The sequence below is a fragment of the Furipterus horrens genome, unplaced genomic scaffold (genome assembly GCF_987537825.1).
Source record: "Furipterus horrens unplaced genomic scaffold, mFurHor1.1.pri manual_scaffold_12, whole genome shotgun sequence".
In the NCBI taxonomy this organism is placed as follows: Eukaryota; Metazoa; Chordata; class Mammalia; order Chiroptera; family Furipteridae; genus Furipterus; species Furipterus horrens.
The window spans coordinates 24,778,466-24,801,277 of record NW_028327182.1 but is presented as its reverse complement, the minus strand read 5'-3'; the positions used below and the strand labels follow the sequence as shown (position 1 = coordinate 24,801,277).

Below are 22,812 nucleotides of genomic sequence, written 5' to 3'. Positions count from 1 at the left end.
ACCTCCACACTAGAGTTAAGCGATTAGCACACCATCATATTAGAGTACTAGGTTATTCTGAAATTGTCTATATACTTAACTTTACATGTTTTCATGTTACTGATCAGAATCCCTTCATTTATGCTTAAAGAACATCTATTAGCATTTCTTGAAAGATATGCCTAGTGGCACCATACTCTCTCAGCTCATGGTCCTAGTGGCCTTGTGATGACGTCTGTACATGTAAGGAAGCAGTCATCTCTTCCATTCTTAACAGACCGGATTGGGCAGGCAAAGCTCTTCATCACTCAGCCTGTTCAGAGACTTTGGGGAGCCAGCTGGGGGTGTCTGAAGTCAGGCTTCCTGCTGGAGTCTGGATGGGCAAGTCTGGTCTTTGGTCAGCAGGTAGCAGACCTAGTGCTTAGGTACACACATACCAGCCAAGTGCCTGAGTTTGCAGAAATAGGGCTGGGGTCTGGGGCCTGGGGTCACTGGGATGGGCCTGGCATTTGAGTCTGAGGTGTTTGGGCTGCAATCTGAGTCCGTGTGTGTAAACACAGGTTCCGGGTCAGAAAAGGCCAAAAGGCTTTACTGGTTTGGGCCTGGTATCTGGGTTCACAGGACCTACTTTGGTACTAGCCTGGTCTCATGGGAGCCTGACTGTAGGGTAGAACATTGTGGCTGGCTTGGCGCTAGGGTCAACCTGGAGCTTGGAGTCTTTGGAGTCAGCCTGTAACCTGAGAGCTCAGGAGCCCAGCCTGAAGGTTTGTTGTACTGGGGAAGATATGGTGCTGGAAGAAGCAGCGAGCCTGCATTTGTGGGAGCCAGACTGTGGTCTAGATCTATAGGGGCCAGCCTGGCACTGAGTGGACTGGGAAGCCTGGAGACATGGGAGCTGGCCTGGGGCTGGGGTGTATCAAAATCCGGGGTCTATGGTAGTTAGCCTGGTTGGACCTAGTCAGGAGCCTGGGTTTGTGGGAGGTTGCCTGCCTTCAGGGTTTCAGAGGTCCTACTGGGAACCTGGGGTTACTAGAGCCTCCATGGGTCATGGGGACAGGTCAGTCCTTGGAAGTGCTGGGAACCTGGGGCCATGAAAGCCATGGGGAGCCTGGGACAATGGAACTGCCTGGAGTTGTGGGAATTGACTGAGCCAATGAGTCCCTTCTGGGGGGAGGGGAGTTGCTGTTTTTTGAAGATGGCACAAAGCTGTTCTAAACCATCCAGCTGATTGAGATACCTAGGTGAATGTTGCATTTAATAAAATGGAAGAAATGAGTTATTCCTCTATCATCAAAGATTATCTTTATAAGTAAGCTTTTCCTCAGTACAGAGAAACAATACTACTTGCCTACCCCTCAGTATCAATATCAAACTTACTAATAAAGTTATTTTTGCTGTATTTAATGTTTCGAATGTTTCTAAATACATCATTTCAATTGCCACATTTAACCTCAATCATTTTCAATACTAGTACTCAGAAAAGAATGTTAAAATAATATATATTCTTAGCATAACTAAATTCATTATTAAACATGAAGAAAAATTAAAACAGGATATGACCATTTCATTTTTAATTTAAGTTTTCATTTGATCAGGAATTATTGCATGCTCATTCTAAAAAGTTCAAAAAATATACTTATACATTTTTAAAACGTTAGTCCCTCACCCTGCCTAACGAGCCTTACTCCCCAGAATTAAGCTTTGTTAACTGTATGTTTTATATCCTTACACACTGCTCCAATGCACATAAAATTATAAATGACATTATTTTAATTCAGAGAATGTTAGTTATTTATGATTTTCTCATTTATTTCTGTCAAATGTACTTACTCTTAATAATGGCTAAAAGGGGAAAAAACTTCCACATGCTGAATAATATGTCATTATACTCATATATCAGTACATTGTAACAGATTAAGCCCTAAAAAATCATTTAATTATCTTACCATTAAAAACTCAACAGTCTAACTTTTAACATTGATCTTGATAGTCTAATTTTCAGCATCAGACCTCCCTGATTATAGGCAGTTTACTTATTAAAAAATCCTCCATATTTTAGTATTCAGGAATTTAGATTCAAATGTCTTTGTTCACTTGCTGCTAATAAATTATTCTGGGCCATTTATGAGAAGTATATATTTATGTTAAAATTTCTCCGAGGACCTAAAACATAGATAAATTCAGAATTTTGATGATTTTTTATGCTGAGAATATATTGTTTCACTTTATAATTATTAGCCCTTCAGAGCTAGCCTACTTAAAAATATGTCTAATAATCTAATTTATCTATATAGACATGGTGTTTCAGAAATGCATTGATAATTGTGACCTATATCATGTTAAAAGTACATATACAATATAACTAGCATACAAAGTGTTTTCTAAAGAGCCCTTTAATCTTCATAATATATTAATTTAAAGAGAAATGTATTTGAAAGTTTTAAATTATGAGATAATTTATATGAAATTAAATATACATGATTTTTATGGATGACTACTTAGTGAGTGTTAATGACATTATCTTGCAATATTTTTCCTAAAAGGTCAGTAGATCTTAATGAAAATCATTTTTTATTATTTAAAATGATTATAGTAGTCTAAAATTTTTTCAGTGCTAATGATTGCAAAATCAATTATATTTTTCCTGAAGACAATACTCAGTTGTGCTAATTAAAATATAACAAAATAACTTAAGAATCCATTCATTTACCACTATTACTAAGATGATTATTTGTTTAAAACAAATAGCTAATTTGCATTAATTACAATCAGTTGATTGTGCAAAAGTATAAATAAGAAGTTGCAAGCACCTCTGATTGCTTAAAAGCATGCTTGTGTTTATCAAGCGCTCCATAAATATTTTCACATATATGGTAATATATGTATGTTTAACTTAGAATCATAGGTATATAAATTACTTTAAAAATAGATAGTGCTAAACTTTCAAACCATGTAAATAAAATATAAATCCTTATTTGAATTGTTTTGTTTTCTTTCTTTCTTTCTTTCTTTTTTTATTGTTGTTCTATTTCAGTTGTCCCAATTTTTCCCCCATCACTTACTCTCCCCTTCCCCACCCACTGCTCCCACTCCCACAGTCAATGTTGTCCGTGTCCGTGGGCCTTTTCTGCATGTTCCTTGACTAGACTCTTCCCTTTTCCCGTTATCTCCCTCCCTTTTCGCCTCTGGTCACTGTCAGCCTGTTCCTTGTTTTCATTTCTCTGGTTCTATTTGGCTTGTTTGTTTTGTTCATTAGGTTCCGCTTAATAGGTGAGAGCATATGGTATTTGTCTTTCACTACCTGGTTTATTTCACTTAGCATAATACTCTCCTTATTAGAATTAATTTAGCAGATAAGCTTAAGATAGATTTCTTTTTATCACAGTTAAAAATATATAGATGACTGACAATAACATTTAATTCAATATCTGCCAAATATATATAACACTTAAGTGTTGAAAATGATATATATATATAAATAATACATTTGTGAGATATCTTAATCTAAATCAAAAAGCAATACTACTCCTTAGTAACCTGAATTATTATGAAACAACTTGCATAATTAAACAAATTATTTAGAAAATATAGTCTTGTCTGGCGTGGCTCAGTTGGTTCGGCCTCATCCCACCAAGTGAAGGGTCATGGGTGTGATTCCCAGTCAAGGGCACATACCAAGGTTGCAGGTTTGAAGCCCAGTGGGGGCACATACAATAGGCAACTGATCACTGTTTCTCTCTCACATTGATATTTCTCTTCCTCTTTTCTCCCTGCCTTCCTCTTTCTCCAAAAATAAATAAATAAAATCTTTAAAAAATACTATAACAACCTAAATAACAGGAGTAATAAAACACTGTAGTATATGATATAGAAGAATTGCTCAAAATATTGATTAAAATGCTTCAAAGAAGAACTATTATATTACTACCAATAAAAGGCTGTAAAATAAGTCTATATAAATTATATGAAAAGTTTACATCTCTTTAAAAATATTAATCAGCATTTGATATGTTAATATACTTTTGAATTGATTGAGTCCTTCCCTTTATATTCTTAAACAAATATATATAGTTATTTAATTATAAGTTAAATAAAGTAACACTCAAATTAAAATATACTTTATAACAGAATTTTATCTAAACACTAGTTAGGTAGTGACAACTTAAATGTCTTAATAAGAACTATTTATTAATGCAATTTCATAAAAATGATTGAAAAAATAAGGGTGGATACAATATTATTACAATTATTGTCATAGTTTGCTGACAAATTTACCCTAAATTATCTAGATTAGTTATTAAATGTATCCTTCCTATTCATTTTCCGTGTATTTGTTCACATTCAGTGTTCACATTTTAATATTGTTATCATGTAGATATTTTCTTAACTCCTTTTAATAATCCACACATATATGTATTTACATTAACTAGATACTAGAATTTAAGTTAAAAGGATAAGGAAGAGAAGTACATTGAAAATTTGCATATGGATAATGTACCCTTTATTAATTCATTGGCATTAATAGTATTAAATGACATATATCAAGGTAATCTGAAGCTGTTTGCCCATGTATTCAACCACTTAAAATAATTGGTCTCAAAATTAAATTAAGATTTTTTTTCACTTAAAGATTTTTTAAAAGAAAGAAGAACTGACTAAAAAGTAAACATCAAATTTAATGAATTTTCATAAGTAAACTGATAGCAAATTGATATGGTACAAAATAACCATATGTATAGCTCATAAAACTCTAAATTATTAATTATACATATATAAGGAATGTTTAAAACTGTATTAGCTTTGGGGGTGAGGGCACAGGAGGTGGGCAAAGGAGGGGAAATGGAGACTTCTGTAATAGTGTAAACAATAAACATAAGGTAAAAATATTAGTGTGTTATGTTAAATAGCTTTTAATAAATGTAAAATAAAGACATTAATATGAAATACTTTGAATTTTCTAGTTGAAACAAATATTATGTACGCAAGGTAACCCACGTTCCTCTCAATTTTGGAAGAAAAGCTACTCATTTCAGATCTTAGGTAGACATACCTAAGTTAAAATTGATTTTCACCTAGTATGATTGTGAGTCTTATAAAACAGAGTATGTATCAACCTTAGTTAGAGAAAGTTGTATTTTTTGAACTGTTCATAATTGTTTTATTTCTCAAAAAGATTACTAAAATAAATAATTAAGAGTAAAAAAAAATACCCATACTTTCTAAGAAATATGAATTCTTAATTCTCTAATCATGATAGTTACAGTCTACATTTCAAACTATTGCTTTTAAATATATGAATGCAGGTTTTCCAATAAAGACAGATTACTATACCTATGTGCAGGAATCTTTCTGTTCCCAACAATCAGGATGACATCACAGAGTTGCTGTTGTTTCAAGTAGCTTTCCATTTTTCTAAAGGTTTGCTCAGCATGGTGAACGGCCTGATAGAATTCTTCAGAGCTACTGGAGTCCAAATCACTTTGCGATGTCAGGGAATGGCTAGTTGCTGACAGCCTGCAACCACACACACAAAAAAGTGGTGTTATTAAGATATTAAGTACCACCGATTGTCTAAAACTACACACAGTGTTTTAGAAATGTACAGGAGAAATCAATGACTCTCTCCTCATCTTCATCATTATTAATATGTTAAAAAATCTATTTTGGGTTAAATTATTTTCTCCAGCAAGCAATAAATGAATGATAAATTATCTGTTTTTTTTTTGTCTTAAAAAGATTTGAGAGGTTATCTGTATTTATAATAACATAAAATTAATAAACCTGAAAATGTCACATAGATTAAAATATAAACATGCTTGTTCTAAAATTAAATACTAATAACATGTTAACATTCAATTTGATAATGAAGTAGGTCATTTAATTATACTATTCTAACATGATTCTTGTTAGGTATAGTAAATGTTGCTTTACAAAAGTAGAAGTAGGTGAGTTTTATTATGAGAAATTATGAAACATATTTTGTAAAAGATTGATAATAAATAATAAACTGTTGACATTCATATTCTGTACCCAATTGATTAAACAAAAATATGCAAAAATATAGAATGTATTAGCTCAGCATTGATATTTTAATTATCTATTTATATGTAATAAACTTCAAGATTTCAAAAATAACTGTCATGATACAGAACTGTGGCTATAGTATCTATTAGTATTGTGTACTGTTTCATGGTGAAGACTTTAAAATACCATTCTCCCCTATCAAGGAAAAGACTCTCAATATCCTTAAATGCATTGGTCCCAGTGGGACCAATCAAGTGTTCTGATGAAAAGTCCTTAAAACAATTTAAAAATGAAAATAAATTAGATCCATAACAGTAATAATGAAATAACTTATTTCAAAATAGAAAGTAATATGGAGAATTCTGCTTCCAATTACAATTCAATAACTTGTAGCTGACTAAACCTCTCACCAAGAACACCAGAAAAAAAAGTTACATGTAATATTGAAATAATTATTTAAATTTAATAATAACTAGAACATAAAAGGCCAAGATCCTATGAAAAAAAAGGTAAATTCATGGACTTCAGATTAAAATTCTACACTGCCTTTTCTTTCCCTCTCTAGCTATTTACTAATTATAAGCAGCATAGGGCATGAGTCTGAAAAGCTCAGCCTAATGCAACAGCTAAGAAGAACTTTTGTCAGTATCATGGAGTTGGCAGGAAATAATGGGTATTGGAATTATGGGTTCTAAAGGTAGCCAGGTGAGTAAATTAGGGGTCATAAGGAAGGAAGGATAGGGTAAGGCTGTCATTGTGTACTGCTTTTTCTCTAGAAGTATTTGCTGACTCCTAAGCCATGCTAAGCAAGAGAAAATGGCTTGTGGAAGGTTGAGGAGTTAAACAGAGCTTGAAAAATAAACATTTGAATTTAAGAATAAACAAGGATGAGGGACTCTGATAAATACACAGGCTCTCACCTAAACCTTAAGGGCTGTATTTAGGGGTTAAGGGAATAGACAAAATAATACAGAGGCTGAAACCTAGATTGGAATCAATGAAATGTCTAACTGCATTGAGGTGATCTCCAATCTAAATGTCAGCAAACAGTCAATACAAACACTCTTTGGAAAAAGATAACCTCATCCAGACTCTATGATTTTTACACATATATGATCCTTGACAGCAAAGAAAGAAAAACAGTAATCCTATAAAGAAACAGGACCAGTGGAGAATAACACACAATAGAAACAGGCTCCTAGGTGGTATAGGTATTTCTGAATAGGTGAATCATAATTAGTTATTTAATGGATGTGAAAATAACTGTCATGAATATCTTTTAAATATAGATAATAAGCTGGAGAATTTCATAAAACATGACATTATCTAAAAAATCAAATGGAAATAAATAAGAAAATATAATAATTTAATTCACTATAAATTATGTAAATTTTATGATAAAACAAATAAAACTACACATCATAGTAAAACCAATATAAATCTAAAAAAAAACTTTCTTAGAAATTGTCAAAGTATGGAATAAGAGAACATGTCCCCCAATTCATTTAATGAGGCAAATATGACATTGGTACAAACTTAAAAAGAATGTTACAAGGAAGAAAAATTAATGGCCAGTCTCTCTCCTAACTGTATTTGCAAAAATCTAAATCTCATCATAGCAACCAAATACAAAAATGTATATTTAAAAAGATATATATGAAATACATAGTTGATAATGCATCACCACTAAGTTGGACTTACTTAAGGAACACATTTCAGTTATTTAAAGGCACCTAACTCATTCATATAGCAAACATAATATTTAATTGAAACCTTTCCTCATTGAGATTAAAAACGAAATTCATAATACCTATATTCAACAGTTTTCTGGAGGGCTTTGCCAGTTTAATGTAAGCAAGGGAAAAATAAATAAAGCCCATTAGAGTTAGATAAGAAAAAATATATTATTTCCAAAAGGTTTGTTTGTGCCCATAGAAATCCAAAAAGTACTACAGACAAGTTTGCAAATCTAAATCCAATAAAATTGTGTGTGTTTTCTGTTATCTACAATATTTGTCTATAAATCATGGTTATTTTATCATATTTTATAACTTCTTAAATATTTAAAACTAATAGAAATTTTGCTGTACCATATGTTTGCCTTTCACAAGTTTGTAAATTACAACCCCAGATTACGGTCATTTTCCAGCATATGTTTTAAGAATTTAGGCTCAGGCATTTGCAGCAAGCGCAGCAGAATTCTTCCACACATTGCACATTGAACAGAAAAGTCACAAAATGCCCTGCAGGATGCATTTTAAATCTAGAATGAACATACTATTATTGCCCTCAGAGAACTAACGAAAATTAAGATGGAGCTATGGGTTGCAATATAGATTAAAACTGCTCCATTAAGATCTGATTATTCAGGTCTGGTACCGGACTGCATGAATAGGATCTAAAATGTCAAGGTATTAAAGATTGTCCTGCAGAATTGCTCCACATTGGCTTAAGGGAGGTTAGAGATTTTAAAGTCTCCATTCAGATCCTTATGTTAATTTCTTACAAAGCAAGTAACAAACTTAGGAATTTCATAACCTGGGAAACGTTATTAAGAGAATAATTCAATATACTTTGTTTATAAGTCACCCAATTTGCAATGGATGCAAGATTAGCACACATAGAGAAAGAGAATAATACCATTTTAGAACTTAGACATAAGTTCTAAGAGATCATAGACATAAAATAAACCGGATATAGAATTTGACAGGATTAACAGTCTAAAGAGCTAATTACTGCCAAGATAATACCTTCTTTAATGTAATCTAGTTACTTTTACAAATATCGACTATAATGCGGTCTTGGACCTTTTTTGAAAATTTTGAAAAAATAAATCTTAAAAAAAGAAAAAAGCAAAATACTAAAAACTGGCTTCCAAACTATTTTTTTAGAAATGCTCACTCCTAAGTTTTTTGTTTTTTTTTTAAATTTCTTATGCTTTGAGTTTCTCCGTATAATATCTGAAAACAAGTCACTTTTCTTGAATGTTGGGAGCTCTGTCAGAGAAATGGTTACATTGTTTTGGCTTGTTTCCCCCTATAAAGTCGCTGTCACAGTGTTTGCACATATCCTCATAAATCATTTCCTGACTTCAGGCTTGAGTAGGACTTTTTGTCCTTGACCTTTGACTCAGGATTTTTAAAAAGTGTCTACATCAGAACACTTACAATTTTAAAGCTAGGTTTATTATTTAAAATTCCTCCCATCACATATCCAACCTTATTAGTTCAACAATTGGGACCGTAACATTTTAAAATTTGACATTGGATAATTTCTATTATTGTCTAATTTTTATATCTTGAATTTAAATTAATAATATAGTGTGTTCCCAATCTGAGAATCTCTCAGATGTTATAGTCTGCCACTGTAATCTGCTATTATTGTGCCCCAGCAACATAAAGCTTCAAGCTGCAAAAAATGGCATTTAAAATTTACAATGTGACCTCTTCCCATCAGAATTTAAACTTGCTTTAGGTTCCCCCAAACTAAGATATATAAAACAATAAAATTAATAAAAATTTTTCTTGACCTCATGTACTACTCAAGCCATAGCAATTCTTCTCTATTTCCTTTTATAACCATATATCTTGATAGTGTTGAATGCATTCCTTATCTTAATCCCTAATTCTCTGAACACTTCTCGATCCATTTCAATTTTACTTCCTCAATCACCAATGGCATTAGTGTTTTTTCTTGTGACTTCACTGTCATTTCTTACCTTAATTGCTGAGAACTGACCAACATACGTTTCTTTCTGTGATGAACAACTCAGGGCTAAGTATCATTTATTTCTTCTGTACCAAACAATTTGGAGATGAAGCATGTTCGTTTTTTTTTTTTTTTTTTTGTGCTCAGCAATATTGAGATTGGGAAGAAGTAATTTAGGTCTTGCATCAGGAAATAGTTACTTCTAGAAGATTAGACTGAATTAACTTTTAAAGAGCTACAAAAACCAACAATTACTCATCTGTTTTCACTTTAAAACACTTACCTATGTGCTGTGTAAAGCTATTACATCATAAATTCTGCCTATTGCCAACCAGACCTCAGCCTTCAATGCCTTCCTGGTTCAAATTACATATCCTGTGTTATTTCTTATATGATCTGAAACTTTTCAACGTTTAATACCCTTTAGCTCAGGCTCTAATCCAAGCCATACTAAGTAATCTCAGTTTCTGCAACATGTCACATCTTCTAGAGATTTCACACACATATTTTTCTTCACCTGTAACTTTTACAGTGCATTGACATTTCAATGGATAACTTTACTTAAACCTTCAGAGGTCAGTTTAAATATCACTTCTTTCAGAAAGACTTCTTTTAATCCTCATAGCCTGCGGTAGGCTGTTGTTACCCTGACATGCTGATTTCCTAGCATGGTTTGAATATACTGATGACATGTAGAGTATTTTAGGAGTATGATAACCTTTTGCCGAATAAATGAGTGAAGAATATTCTATGAGGAGATGGCCTTGGTCAAGTACCAATTTTAACATATTATGACTTAGTTTGCTTGTTTGCTATATAGAACACAAAAATATGTTTTTGGTAAAAATATTTTTATCCCCAAACTTAACAGAGTGCCTGTCACTCAGAGAAGACTTAGTAAATGTTTATAGAAATTGTTATTGCTGAATTTTGAAAAACTTCCAGAACTCAGGAGAAAAAAATAAAGCAAATGTAACTACTGTAACCAGAATATATACTCTTTTGCATTTTCTAGTAATGCATATATGTATATTGTGAAAATACTAAAGGATACACTAAAAATACTTAAAATAATTAATATTTAAAACAAGTATGATGTATTTATTTTGAACAAGGATTCCCAAAACTTGATCCCAGCTTTATTATTATTTCTTTAATGTCTGTGACAAAGAATAGAACTAAAATGGCAAAATAAATTTGTAAGCAGTTTTCTGTTTCTCTTGAGTGATGAGTTAGCTTTTGTTTTGAGAGAATAATGTAAGAAAAAACTTTATGTTATCAAATAAAGAATTACCCACAGATAGTCCTTGGGCCAGACCTGAATGTAGTAAAAGATGATTTCATTTAAGTGAAAAAATAACTGCTTGTTTTGGCTCTGCAAATTTAGTGTACATATAGGCAATACATGTCTCTTCATATTATGTTTTCATTAAAGAAATATTTATTTTAACTTATAAAAATATTTCATAGTAAGAAATTAAATTTGCTTTTTTTGCATTGCTTAAATGTTTTATATAAAGAACATATCATTTCAATTTTAAAATTGAAATAAGTCATTATTACAATAATGTCTTTTTAAAAATTATTACAAACAATACCAAATATCAAAAAGTGACCAAAAATTCTCAGCCAATATGATACAATCTTACGTATCTACTTGAAAATTCATCTACTTAAACTTTGCTATTAAAAAAAGAAAGAACAAATGGGGAAATTTAAATAAATAAATATATTTTTAAAAATTTATTTTTATTATTTATGCTATTACAGTTGTTTCAGCCTTTCCCCCCTTTCCCCACCTCCAACCATTCCCACACTTTCCCCTCTCCCCAAATTAACTTTATATTATAATACTAGGGAATGCAGCAACATTATCAAATATTGTTATGGAAGAATAAACCAGTGCCAAAATACATGTCTGGTTATGTTACAAATATTTTAATCCCTTTGCCAAGAGAGAGAGGTTTAGATCTAGAAACTATAATAATGTATAATGTTCAAGCACCAGGTGCTAATACTTAGAGACAAGAAAGATGAATATAGTCCTTAATGTTAGTTTAAGGTACAGATTTCTTTTATAATATAATTTAAATTTTAAGTAAGGCTTTTTATCAGTAGTATTGAAACACACACTCACACACCACACCTTGGTAAGACAGAACAATAAAATAAGAACTCATGAGCCAGAGTAAAGTGTATATATTCTAGACTCTGTCAGTTCCTGCATTCTGAATAGAATACCATTATGAAACCTTCTTATAGGATGCTTGTGGAAGTAACTAAAATGTATATTTTAAGCTATTTTCTAATGTAAACTGTTACATAGATTTCCAAAAAAATGCCAGAAGTGAAAATGGGAACAGTATTTTTATGAACTAGGTACATCAGAACAATACATGTTGCTTGAAAAATTATATCTACCTTCAATAATAATCATGTAGGACATAAATATTTGTTTTTCTTTTTTAAATTTTATGATACATAACCCACAGATTTACTTGTTCAAAATTAAAATGCTTTAAATGTTTGAAATTGCAAAATTGAAATAATTAAAATATTTTCAAGAACTTTAAACTGAAAATAAAGAAAACTTTATATTCTATAAAATCTTCATGTGGTTGAGGGAGTGATGAGAATGGTTGATGAACAAACTACCTTTATATGCTGAAAATTCTCAACAAAAAAGGCAAATTCTGGGAAAAAATACAATTTTTCAAAAGGAGATTCTGGAAATGGAAAAGGCTATAAAATTTTTAGAGTGCTCCTAATATTAAATACATTTGGAAGTTGATATATGAATGGTTAATTAATGCAAGTTCTTCTCTAAGAAGAATACCACACACAAAAGTAATTACAATAATGTGCTAACTTGTGTAGACAGGTACCTGGGAATTGTCTGTACAAAAACATTAAGAGAATATCCAATTAAGATTGAGCTGGGTGAAATAAATTGATGTGGTTCTACTCACCCAGAACTCAAAGGAGAGGCTCTAAAATCTATTACAGGCTAATGGAAGCCTGAAATAACAGGGATCCTAGAATCTGTGGTGCCAACATTTCCCAGCAATACTGTAGACAAAGAAATCTTACACATATGGAAATGATAAAGTTGGTTTATTATGACCAACATATTTAACCATAACTACTGAGTAGCCTAGTAAACATTCTTTTCACTGTTAAGAAATGTATTGTCAAGGAGACTAATGGTATACTTTTAAAGCTTTCTGGTAAGTAAATTATTAGTCCTGATACAATTGAATTGAGCTGTTTGATGTCAATGACAATATTGCACTAGATGAAGTTACTCAAGAATTAGAGACAATTTGGCCTCTATTATCTCCACAGACTGTGGCCAATTGTCCACCCCAGCCTCCCACACTTGTTTAGGTCAATAAGGTGTTATTAGAACACAACCACATCCATTTGATTACATCATCTATTGTCTATGGCTGCTTTCTTGCCATAACAACAGTTACATAGTTGTGACAGAGATAATATGCCTCAAAGAGCCAACATTATTTACTCTCTAGCCCCTTATTTGAAAACATAGTCTGCAGGTCCTTATTACGATCAAAAGAATGGAGTGGTAATCAGTAAGTTTTTGTTACTGTAAATGACTCTGCAAGTAACAAGTTAATCATGAGGGATGTGCAAGAAATGGATAGTCTATGAAGTTATTAGTTTATTTAATTGTAAAAACTATAGATCATTTGTGAGCATTCTGAGTTGAAATATCATGGTGGGACTCTATGTTCTTTTCCTGAATTACTTCATTTAAATTAGTAAAGGGATTCAGAGCTTCCTCACTGATTATAAGACTGGGTTCTTTTAAGGAATAACCTGGAAGATTACTACAAATCTGTAATAGAAATATTTATCCAGCTATTAGGCCCTAGACATAGAAAATAAAAATAACAGAATATTACAGGAATTATTAAATATTATCTCTGAACTGAATCAAGTACTTCACAATTATAAAATGTCACCATAATCATCAAAGAAGCCTATGATAGCCAGGTTATAAATTATGCATTTGCTTAAGTTTGAGTTCTGGTGTATGTACTGACCAATGGACTCAACCTGCAGTATTTTCTTAGTCCCAGAAAATGCATACTAGGAAAAGATGTATTGAGAAACTGACACAATTCTCATTGGTTTTCTTGACCTGTACTGTTAGGCCTATTACAGAACAATCACCATATACCTACTACTGTAGTTAATTCAAAGTTGTTCTGTGTTTATAACAAACTTGCAGAATCTAGTGCCACATTAAAAATTTTAAGTATGAAGAGGTAGAGATTCTATTATATCTCAAATTAATTCATTCATGTGGTAGGTACAAATTCCAGATGGATCTTGAATAATACTAGATTATCACAAATATAATCAAGTATGATGAAAATTGTAGCTGACATTCCAGATGTGATATTTTTATAGAGGAAAATCAATACAACCTATGGCACTTTGTATGTAAGTATAGTTTACATAATGCTTTTTTCTCCATCAACCTTATTAGGGAAATCAGGAACACCAGTATCACTTGCATGTCTTAATACAGGGGTATAACTCTCTTCCTTGCAGTTTGCAAGAACTATGATCACTTTGGTATCCCACAAAACATTACATATTTCCAGAACACCTGTGATATTTGGTCATTGGCTCTGTTGGGTAGGAAGTAACAAGTACACTAAATGTCCTATTTGCCAGAGGGTGGGGAAAATCCTGCAAAATTAAGGGTCTGTAACTGGTGAAAATTTTAGGGGTACAGTATTTTGAACATATTAAGAAATTATTATTAAAGTGAAAGAAGTGTTATCATGAGTGTAGATTCATGATATCATCTTTCCTATAAGTCAGCCCAACAACTGCTCGACTAGCTGCCTGCTAAGAAGCCCAGCACTCAGGGATAGATAGGCCAGAGTCACACACAGTAACTATGCTATTCACTCAGCTTTTATTGAAGGCAGGTTTACTCAAAGTAGAACATCAACATGCATTAATATCCTACTAGCACTCAAATAATCTAAGAGAAATATAGTGCACACACACAGAAATCAATGGAGTATAACGAACCCAAGTCCCAGGGTCTCAGTCTGCAGGTCTGGGAGACAGACAGTGGGCAAGGGAGTTGTCAGCATTTTGCAAGGAAGGATCTTTAGAGCCAGGTGGGCATCAGGGCAGACAAAGTCTTCAGTCCAGCAGGGCAGAGTCTCCAGTGTCCAATCCCAAGGGAGTTCAGCGTGGCATGGAGCAGCACTCTGGTGTGTGGAGCTTGGCTGTCTCAGCAGTGGTCTGAAACCTGCCTCAGTTACAGTATATGTGAAAGGCCGTGTACTGCACCCTTCTGGGTCTTTTTGATAAATGTCTTGGCACCCCTGAGTCAACTGTGGCATTTCCTCAGGAGCCTACCTACAGATTGTCCCACTTTGCAGACATGGTTGTTTTGATCACCTGTGTGGATCTTAGGTGTTCCTCCTTGCCAGATGTATCTGCTCTGACTTAGGTAGTTTCCCTCTTGAACCATAGTGTCATGGCTGACTGACAGCTATTTTGGTTGACATGAGTGACTTCACTTTGTTTTATATACTTTACACTATCTTGATCAGACTAATGTCGTTTTCTTGGTCCTGTTCTCCACAGCTATAAGTGTCTATAGCTTACAGGGATGCAGTAGGAAGTCTGTGTATGGCAGACAGCAAAATCAGAGTAATACAGCCCAGAAAGACTTTGTGAGCAAAACTATAGTTTTTCTTCCAATAAACATTTTTGATTTGAGCATCATCTGCTGTTTTACTATTGGGTCACAAAAGACTGAATGCTGAGCAGTAGGCAAGTGTGAAATGGTGAGCCTGTTATGATTAAGAAATCATAAAGGAGGATGTGTGCATCAGCATTCCATCACTGTATAGAAATGCTATGTATGAAAATGGGCTTAAGTAGGTCTAGAAGTAAATTGCATAAATATGTGGCTCAATCTTACTGATACCTATTTCTGCTATTTTATTACTTCTACTTCAACTAGTGCCTAAAACTAGTATTAAAGTAATTAAAATATTCCCAGACATAGATCAGGAGATAGAGAGAAAATAATTGGATAATATTCATAAAGGCAGTTGACTTCAAATCAGTAGCAGGCTTCGGCCATGGAAAAGGACATGTGCCACATTTGTCTTCCCTCCATAAATATAAAATTAGACCAAATGCTCAAGGTAACTGTTTTCAGGTGTTTGACTATAGGTTCTGCAGACTGCAATCTCTTTTAAAGCAAAAACCTGTGTAATCATGCACTCTCGCTCTCCACCTAGGGGCCATTTTTCAATTGTGGGACAGGGAGATGGAATTTAAGCAGCACACTTTGGCTCCATTAAGCTGAAGGAACATAAATTGAAGTTTGGGCTGGCAAAGCAGTAACAATAGTAAAATTATGAACTGAAAAGGAGGGCACTGACCAGAGGTGTGGGCGGGAAGGGTGGAGTCTAGACATAGGTTGGGTAATTCTCTGGAGGTCCTCGCCCGAGAATTGGGCTGCACAAGCACAGGGTGAGACTTCACAAGACTTGGGAGAGAATGGCTGCTATTGGGAAATACTTGAGGTCACACAGTACTGGGACACTGGAGTTTTGGTTCAGCCAGAATGGGAGACCTTATAATCTGGCATTCCACTAAAGTATCAGAAAGATCCTATTAGGAGTAAGAACCATACAGCAGAGTAGGTTACACTATGCCCACTTCAACAAAGCCTTCAGTCAACCCTTAATGTTATCAAAACAAGCTCCCAGGAAAATAACTGCTTAACAGAATAAAAATCAGCACTCTTTAAAAGAAGACAGCCTAATGCATATTCTTTAATACATAAACACAATGTTTTTCATGTTATTAAATATTATTAAACATCTGAAGAACCAAAAATATGGCAGATACTCAAGAAAAAAAACAGTCAATAGAAAAAGGCTCTAAATGATCTGCATGTTTGGATAGTAGAGGAGGCCTTTAAAGAAGTGACTTTAAATACAAAGAACTAATGGAAAACATGGTCTTCATGCATGACCCATGGGTATGAACAATTGGGTGGGGATTGACTGCAGGAGACAGAGTGGGCAGGTGTGGGGAAGGAATGGGGAAAAAAGTGGGACAACTATAATAGAAAAACAAACAAACAAAAAATTTTAGAAGGGGAAAAAAATGAAAACAAAATAAATTAATAAATGAGTCAGCAAATCCCCACTCTCCCAAAAATAAAACCTCACATAGGGCAAAGTGAACAAAAGAAAATATAAAATATGGAAATGCAATTTTCGTGAATATTAGAAGGACAAGGATTTCCCTTCACACTGTATATTTTTCCCCCTACCTATTCACTCTAGAATTTGGCATTCTGAAGAAGTAAGTAATGACATAAGGTCCTTTGCATAAAAGTAAGAAGACCAGTTGTTAATAGAGGTTTTGTGAACCAAGACTTTGACTGGAATGTCATGTCTAAAGGAGGCATGCTTGGGCTCTGGTTGTTACCAAAAAACCATGATGAACTGGGATTGTCTTTTAAAGGTAATGAAAGCCCACAAGAAAAAAGGCCTGGTACCTTGGTTGGTTGTGCAGTTCATGGCAATCTTTCCAGGGAAGGAACAAATGTTGCTTTCCTGAAAGATGGCTAGAAGGGACCTTAAGGCACAATGGAAAACCCAAAGAACTTGGAAAAGACAGGTGTGTACAGGCAAGGCTGAATGAATGAAAGGTATGTGGCTCAGCTTCTGTGCCCTGAAGGGCAGACTGAAGGTCACCCTAAAGGTTCCTTGTGTAAATTTCAGCAAAGCACACTTAAAGATCTTATATGATCATTTGCTGCTCTTGTTGTGTTTATGGAAACAAACAGGATAAATTAAAACTGGACTTAATGCAGTTCCTTTAATGACAAGGAGGGTAGTCTTAAGGAGAAAAATCATGATTCAAGGAACATCACAATGCTCAGTGGTAGACCATAATGTTGTGCAGCTGTCTTTAACACTTATTTTCATTTAAAGTTTGTTTTCATTTGAAAGTTAAACTAGGTCTGTGACATCATCAAAGATGCTTAATTTACAGGCAAGAAGAATGTCAAATGCCTTACAACTGGATGTCTTCCCAATAAGACAGCCTCGCAGATTTAGAGACTTGTTAGTAGGTTATGTTTCATAAATTAACATGTATGTTCTGTTTTCATAGGGCATAAGCCTATGATCTCATTACCTGCGTGATTGTCTATATGTATAGGCCTCATTTAATCTTGTCTGCATCGCTGCCTCCTGAGACTCAATGGTTCAGCTGAACTAAATGGTTGGGTGGTGAAGTATGGGGTGGTCTGTGGGCTTCACTTTAAAACTGGTTTCTCTTTTCTGTCCTAATGGTTTGGACATAAAGGGCCCAGAGGTCTGAGAGGGAGGAATCCTAAAATATTTCCCAAATTAAGTATAGTGGGCAAAAGGGCTTTGGACAGGTGTGCAAGACATGTCACACCTGTGTTGCACAGCTTCCTCCAAAGAAGCCTTTATTTTTTCCTAATGTGGGACATTGAAAAGTTAATCCCTGCCTTTTGTCATCTAGTGGTTATGGATTGAATGATGCCTTTTAACCCTGTTGCCAAATCTGTTGCCCCCAGAATACAACAAGGATGCCAGCCTGCTAAACTGAGCATGCCATTGTCTGGGGACAGCCAACTGACCTGGAGTCTGCAAGGTTCTCCCCCATGTGGGAAGGCCACCCTCCCCTCCACACTCCCACTCTTATTAGGGTTTTCTGGACCCAAGGGTAGGTAGGACGATGACCATACCCAGCTTGAAGCAGCTAGAGGAGCACAAGACTTTCTCCCATTGTCCTTTATAAGATTATAAAGGGTCTTAAGCCTGAGAGAGGGGGATTGTTACAGAGCGCCCCCCCCATTAATTAATTAATGAATTTAAAACTCTCTCTCTGACACACACACACACACACACACACACACACACACACACACACACGGGAATAATACCAATATCTTCAAAAGACTTAAGAAACAAGAATAAAAAAGGTAAATTGAAAAAAAAGAACAGAAAAACATATTTACATTCAAGAGAGAAACAAATTGCAAATGTAAAATAAATACATAAAAATAAGCTCCAACTGAAATAACAATTACAGAAACATACAAATTATAAATAAATAAGTTTTATCTGTAATACCAAAAGCATTTTAAAGTATTGATGGTCAAGTCATATGCAAGCTTTGCCTCAAACATGACAAAAACATCTCTTGATGAGTAAGAGAATTAGTAAAATTTCAAAGAAAAATATGAGTCAGAGGAAAGTGGACTTTATGTTCAGATAAGAGGGAGCAATCGGATGCACTAATATGCCTATAGAGGTATCTTATGAATAGAGACTGAAAATATTCTCAATGACATCTTACAGAGATTAAAATTGATCTTTTAAATTCATCTAATGAGGTGTTTTACATGGAATATTTTATCATGAGATCAAAATAGAAAGAGTGAATCAATTCGAAAGATGCCATATTTATTTTCTCTCATTAGAGATCTGTTTCACTTGAAAACAACAAAGCATATGAAAAGAAATAAAACAAACTTTATTTTGTTTAGCTCTGTTTCCCAAATGCATTTATCCCTGAGACAGTATTTAATATTTATTATATTTGTTTATTTTTTAAGAAGGAGAGTGGCAGAGAGTATAACCCCTATTAATATTACATGGAACTTGTGATCACAGAACACTTAGAAAAGAGCCGTTTTAAGCATTTATTCATTTAAAGCAAGAGAGTGAGAAAATTAAACATATGAATTAGAAGGAGAAGAGATTATGGACAGGAGGGTATCTTGAGAGACTATTGTGATAATCAAGGGAGGAGATGATACAGACCTGGACAAGGTCAGATTTAATATAGTTCAGATTTAGTATAGGGAGTGTTAAAATAATGGGCATGGATTGGGGATTCATAATGAAGGTAAAATCAACAAAACCTGGAGATCAATGAATGTATTCAGATAAACCCATCTTTAGGTATTGAACCATATACAATATCTCTTCTACATGGTTACTAATTTATGTTTACTTATTATAACTTTTATCTGGGACCAATCTTTAAGGCCAATTAATGGCCAGCACATGGTGTGTGTGAGAAGTTTTAAATCATTATTCTAAACAGAAATTTATTATCCAAAGATTGATTAATGGAAATGGAATACCAGTAGTAAGAGGCTTGAACTAGAGCTGAAGTTTAAGAATGGGGACTACGTATTAACTGTGGTGTAGACCTTAGAGATAGGAAAATGTAGGACCAGCAAATAAAGACTCACTGGCAGATTGTATTTATTCTGCCATCCTTCTTGATTAATCCATTTTCTACTTTTTTATTATTCTCTTTGCTGATGACAATGCAACTAATAACTTTAGCATTAACTATCGATTCCTGTATCATATTTCTATTCCCAAGACCTTATGTGACATAATCAAGTTATCTGATGGTTCTTAAAGACAAAATATCTTAGTATTAAATGTGCTTTAGTTAAAATGTTACAATTGTTTTTCTATTTTTTATTAGCCCTAGTTAATTTTATTATATGAACTAAAATGTTATGTTAGGATAAATAAAATCAAAGCTGCTGTACCAGCTAAAAAATTACTAACTAAAAACACTAAATTTGAATAATCACTTTGATAATTACATTTATAATTAAAATTGCTATACACACTATATTTTAATACTTTTATGAAGATATATATATATATATTCTAATTATTTTCAATTAAGGAGGTAAAACCAGTTAATGAAATGTCTTAGAAAGTAATTTCCTGTTGTGCGGGTTTTTAGAGTGATAATGTGATTGAAAAACCTTTGAAAATAACAAACATGCTCATGGATTAATATTCCAGCACTATATGAGTAAATTCTCAAAGGAGTTGCAAATTAAATTCATAAATCAATATATTATACTAGGTCCTGTGTATACTTTCAATATTTTTGAGAAAATAAATTTGAAAAGTTTTATACACACAAATTTACTAAATAACTGAGGTTAAAAATTTACTTGAGGTTATTATTATTTTAACACAGGCTGGTAAACACAGTGCTAATGTCTGCATTGTGAAAACATATATGTGCCTATCCTCCAACCTACTGCAAAATGTTAATACACACACATGAAATTGTAAGAATGTATTTTAAAGCAAGTATATAAACATTCTCTCTCTCTGTTCATATATATATATAAATTTAAATTAAATTCTGGCTGCTCAGGGAAAGGATTGGTGTTAACTACCATTAACTGTTTACCCTAAAATTATGCATATATACATTTGTTTTAAAGAAATAGAAAAACGATAGCTCCATGAAAGGGTTGACATATTTAAATAACTTTAAATTTAACTGGTTTTTATTTTCAAATGCACCTATGTTTATAACAGAAAATAGTAGTTATAAAATATGATGGCCTAAATGACATCTTTCTTTGCAAGTATTATAAAGCTAACAAGTAGTTAAATATAGTATTTGTAATATGATACCAGTTTTAAATATTTTATTAAGTAAAAGGCTCATATTAAAGAATTCTGCAAACATTTGTCTTATTAATTAGAAGAAAAATAAGAAATTATAATAAAATGGTGAATGTATAATAAATTATTTCCTTGAAAGATTTATTTGAAAAAATATATCTTTTATTACCATAAAATCTAGAATATTAATATATGATTGAAGAAAATTTATATTTTCTTATATAGAGTGATAAACAATCATAAGATGTTTCCAAGTTAATCATACATATGCACAACTTCTTCCTCATTTTAATTTTTATATCAAAACACAAAGTGCTTGAAATTACAAATCCAGTGTTTTCTTAAATTTCATAGGTAATAAGGGAAATGCTTTGGTAATTTAACCCCAAAATAATGAGAATCAACAACACCCTCTGATACTAACTCGGAATAGAAAAAGTGCATTTGATACCTGTAATGTTGCAATACATCAAGCATCTGTATTTGAATTTAAAACATATCTACATCAAAGACACACTATAAAATCATAAAGTTAGACTTCATTATAAGTTCCCTTCAATACTTTTAGTCTTACTCAAAAAATAAGTTTTCTGAGGATTCACACAAATGCATGTAATACATGTACATAAGTATATATTGCTATACGGGTTATTTAAGTGAAACTTAGATTTTGATTTTCTGACATATATATGGAAATATCTACTTTAAAAACAGTATAGCCTAAAATAATTATGGGACTTGAGTTATTGTACTTATAGATAATATAAAGGGAAATGCAAAAAAAAAATAGCCATTTTTATCTTTTTGTAATTTAGTTAGTGGCATGGAGATTGGATCTGTCCTTATCTATAACTTATCTACTTAAGTTTTGTTGGTGGTCCATTAAATGGTAAAAGAAACAAAAAACAAAAAATCTTAACTTGCCTAGTACTTCCTCGATTTGTATTGTAATAATTTTAAAAAGTGAATATTCAAAAATCATAACCATTTGCTAAAACACAAAACAAGAAAATAAATACAGAGACAGTGTTACCCACTCACTACGAGGATTTGGGAACCATTGAGACCATTGATTTGTTTTATAAAATTTTTGCTTTTACTATATATAGTGTAACATTCATTCAGCTGCTTTTTAGATATTATAAGGATACATTTCTAGTCATGAAAATGGATGTCAATACTCTGAACACATGACAATTTAAATAATGAGCTAAATAAGAGGCAATAAAGTACAAGAGATAAAAATTAAATAAAATTTTAATAAAACAAGTGTCATATTACACTCAGAGTGGGTATGGCAGAAGCTGGAAGGCATAAACATCCCCGTCCCTTAGGTGGTCCCTGTTCACATGTTTCTTTCAGTGAGCTCATATTTTACAAAGGGCAATTTCAGAGGCTAAGATACATATATTTTGTGCCTCCTCACTCCTAACTATAGATAAGGTAACTAGTCTGATGTTGAACAGAAACAGCCACACAACAAAAGTTAAGTTTTTTTATTGTATTTTTTCCCATTACCATTTAGTCCCCTTATACCCACGTCCCCCTGCCCACAATCACCACACCGTTGTCTATGCCATGA

The 22,812-nt window shown here is 32.9% G+C and overlaps 1 protein-coding gene across 2 annotated transcripts in view; it reads right to left on the bottom strand.

The window, feature by feature from the left end:
* Window positions 1-22,812, bottom strand: part of KLHL1 (kelch like family member 1) — a 323,324-nt gene that overhangs the window by 208,987 nt on the left and 91,525 nt on the right. The window contains exon 2 of one of the 2 annotated variants that reach the window (XM_090257994.1): window positions 5,311-5,493. The exons of the other annotated variant lie outside the window; for it this stretch is intronic. Within the exon in view, the coding sequence (XP_090114120.1) occupies window positions 5,311-5,493 (183 nt within the window). The remainder of the gene's footprint in view (window positions 1-5,310; window positions 5,494-22,812) is intronic. 2 annotated transcript variants of the gene reach the window in all.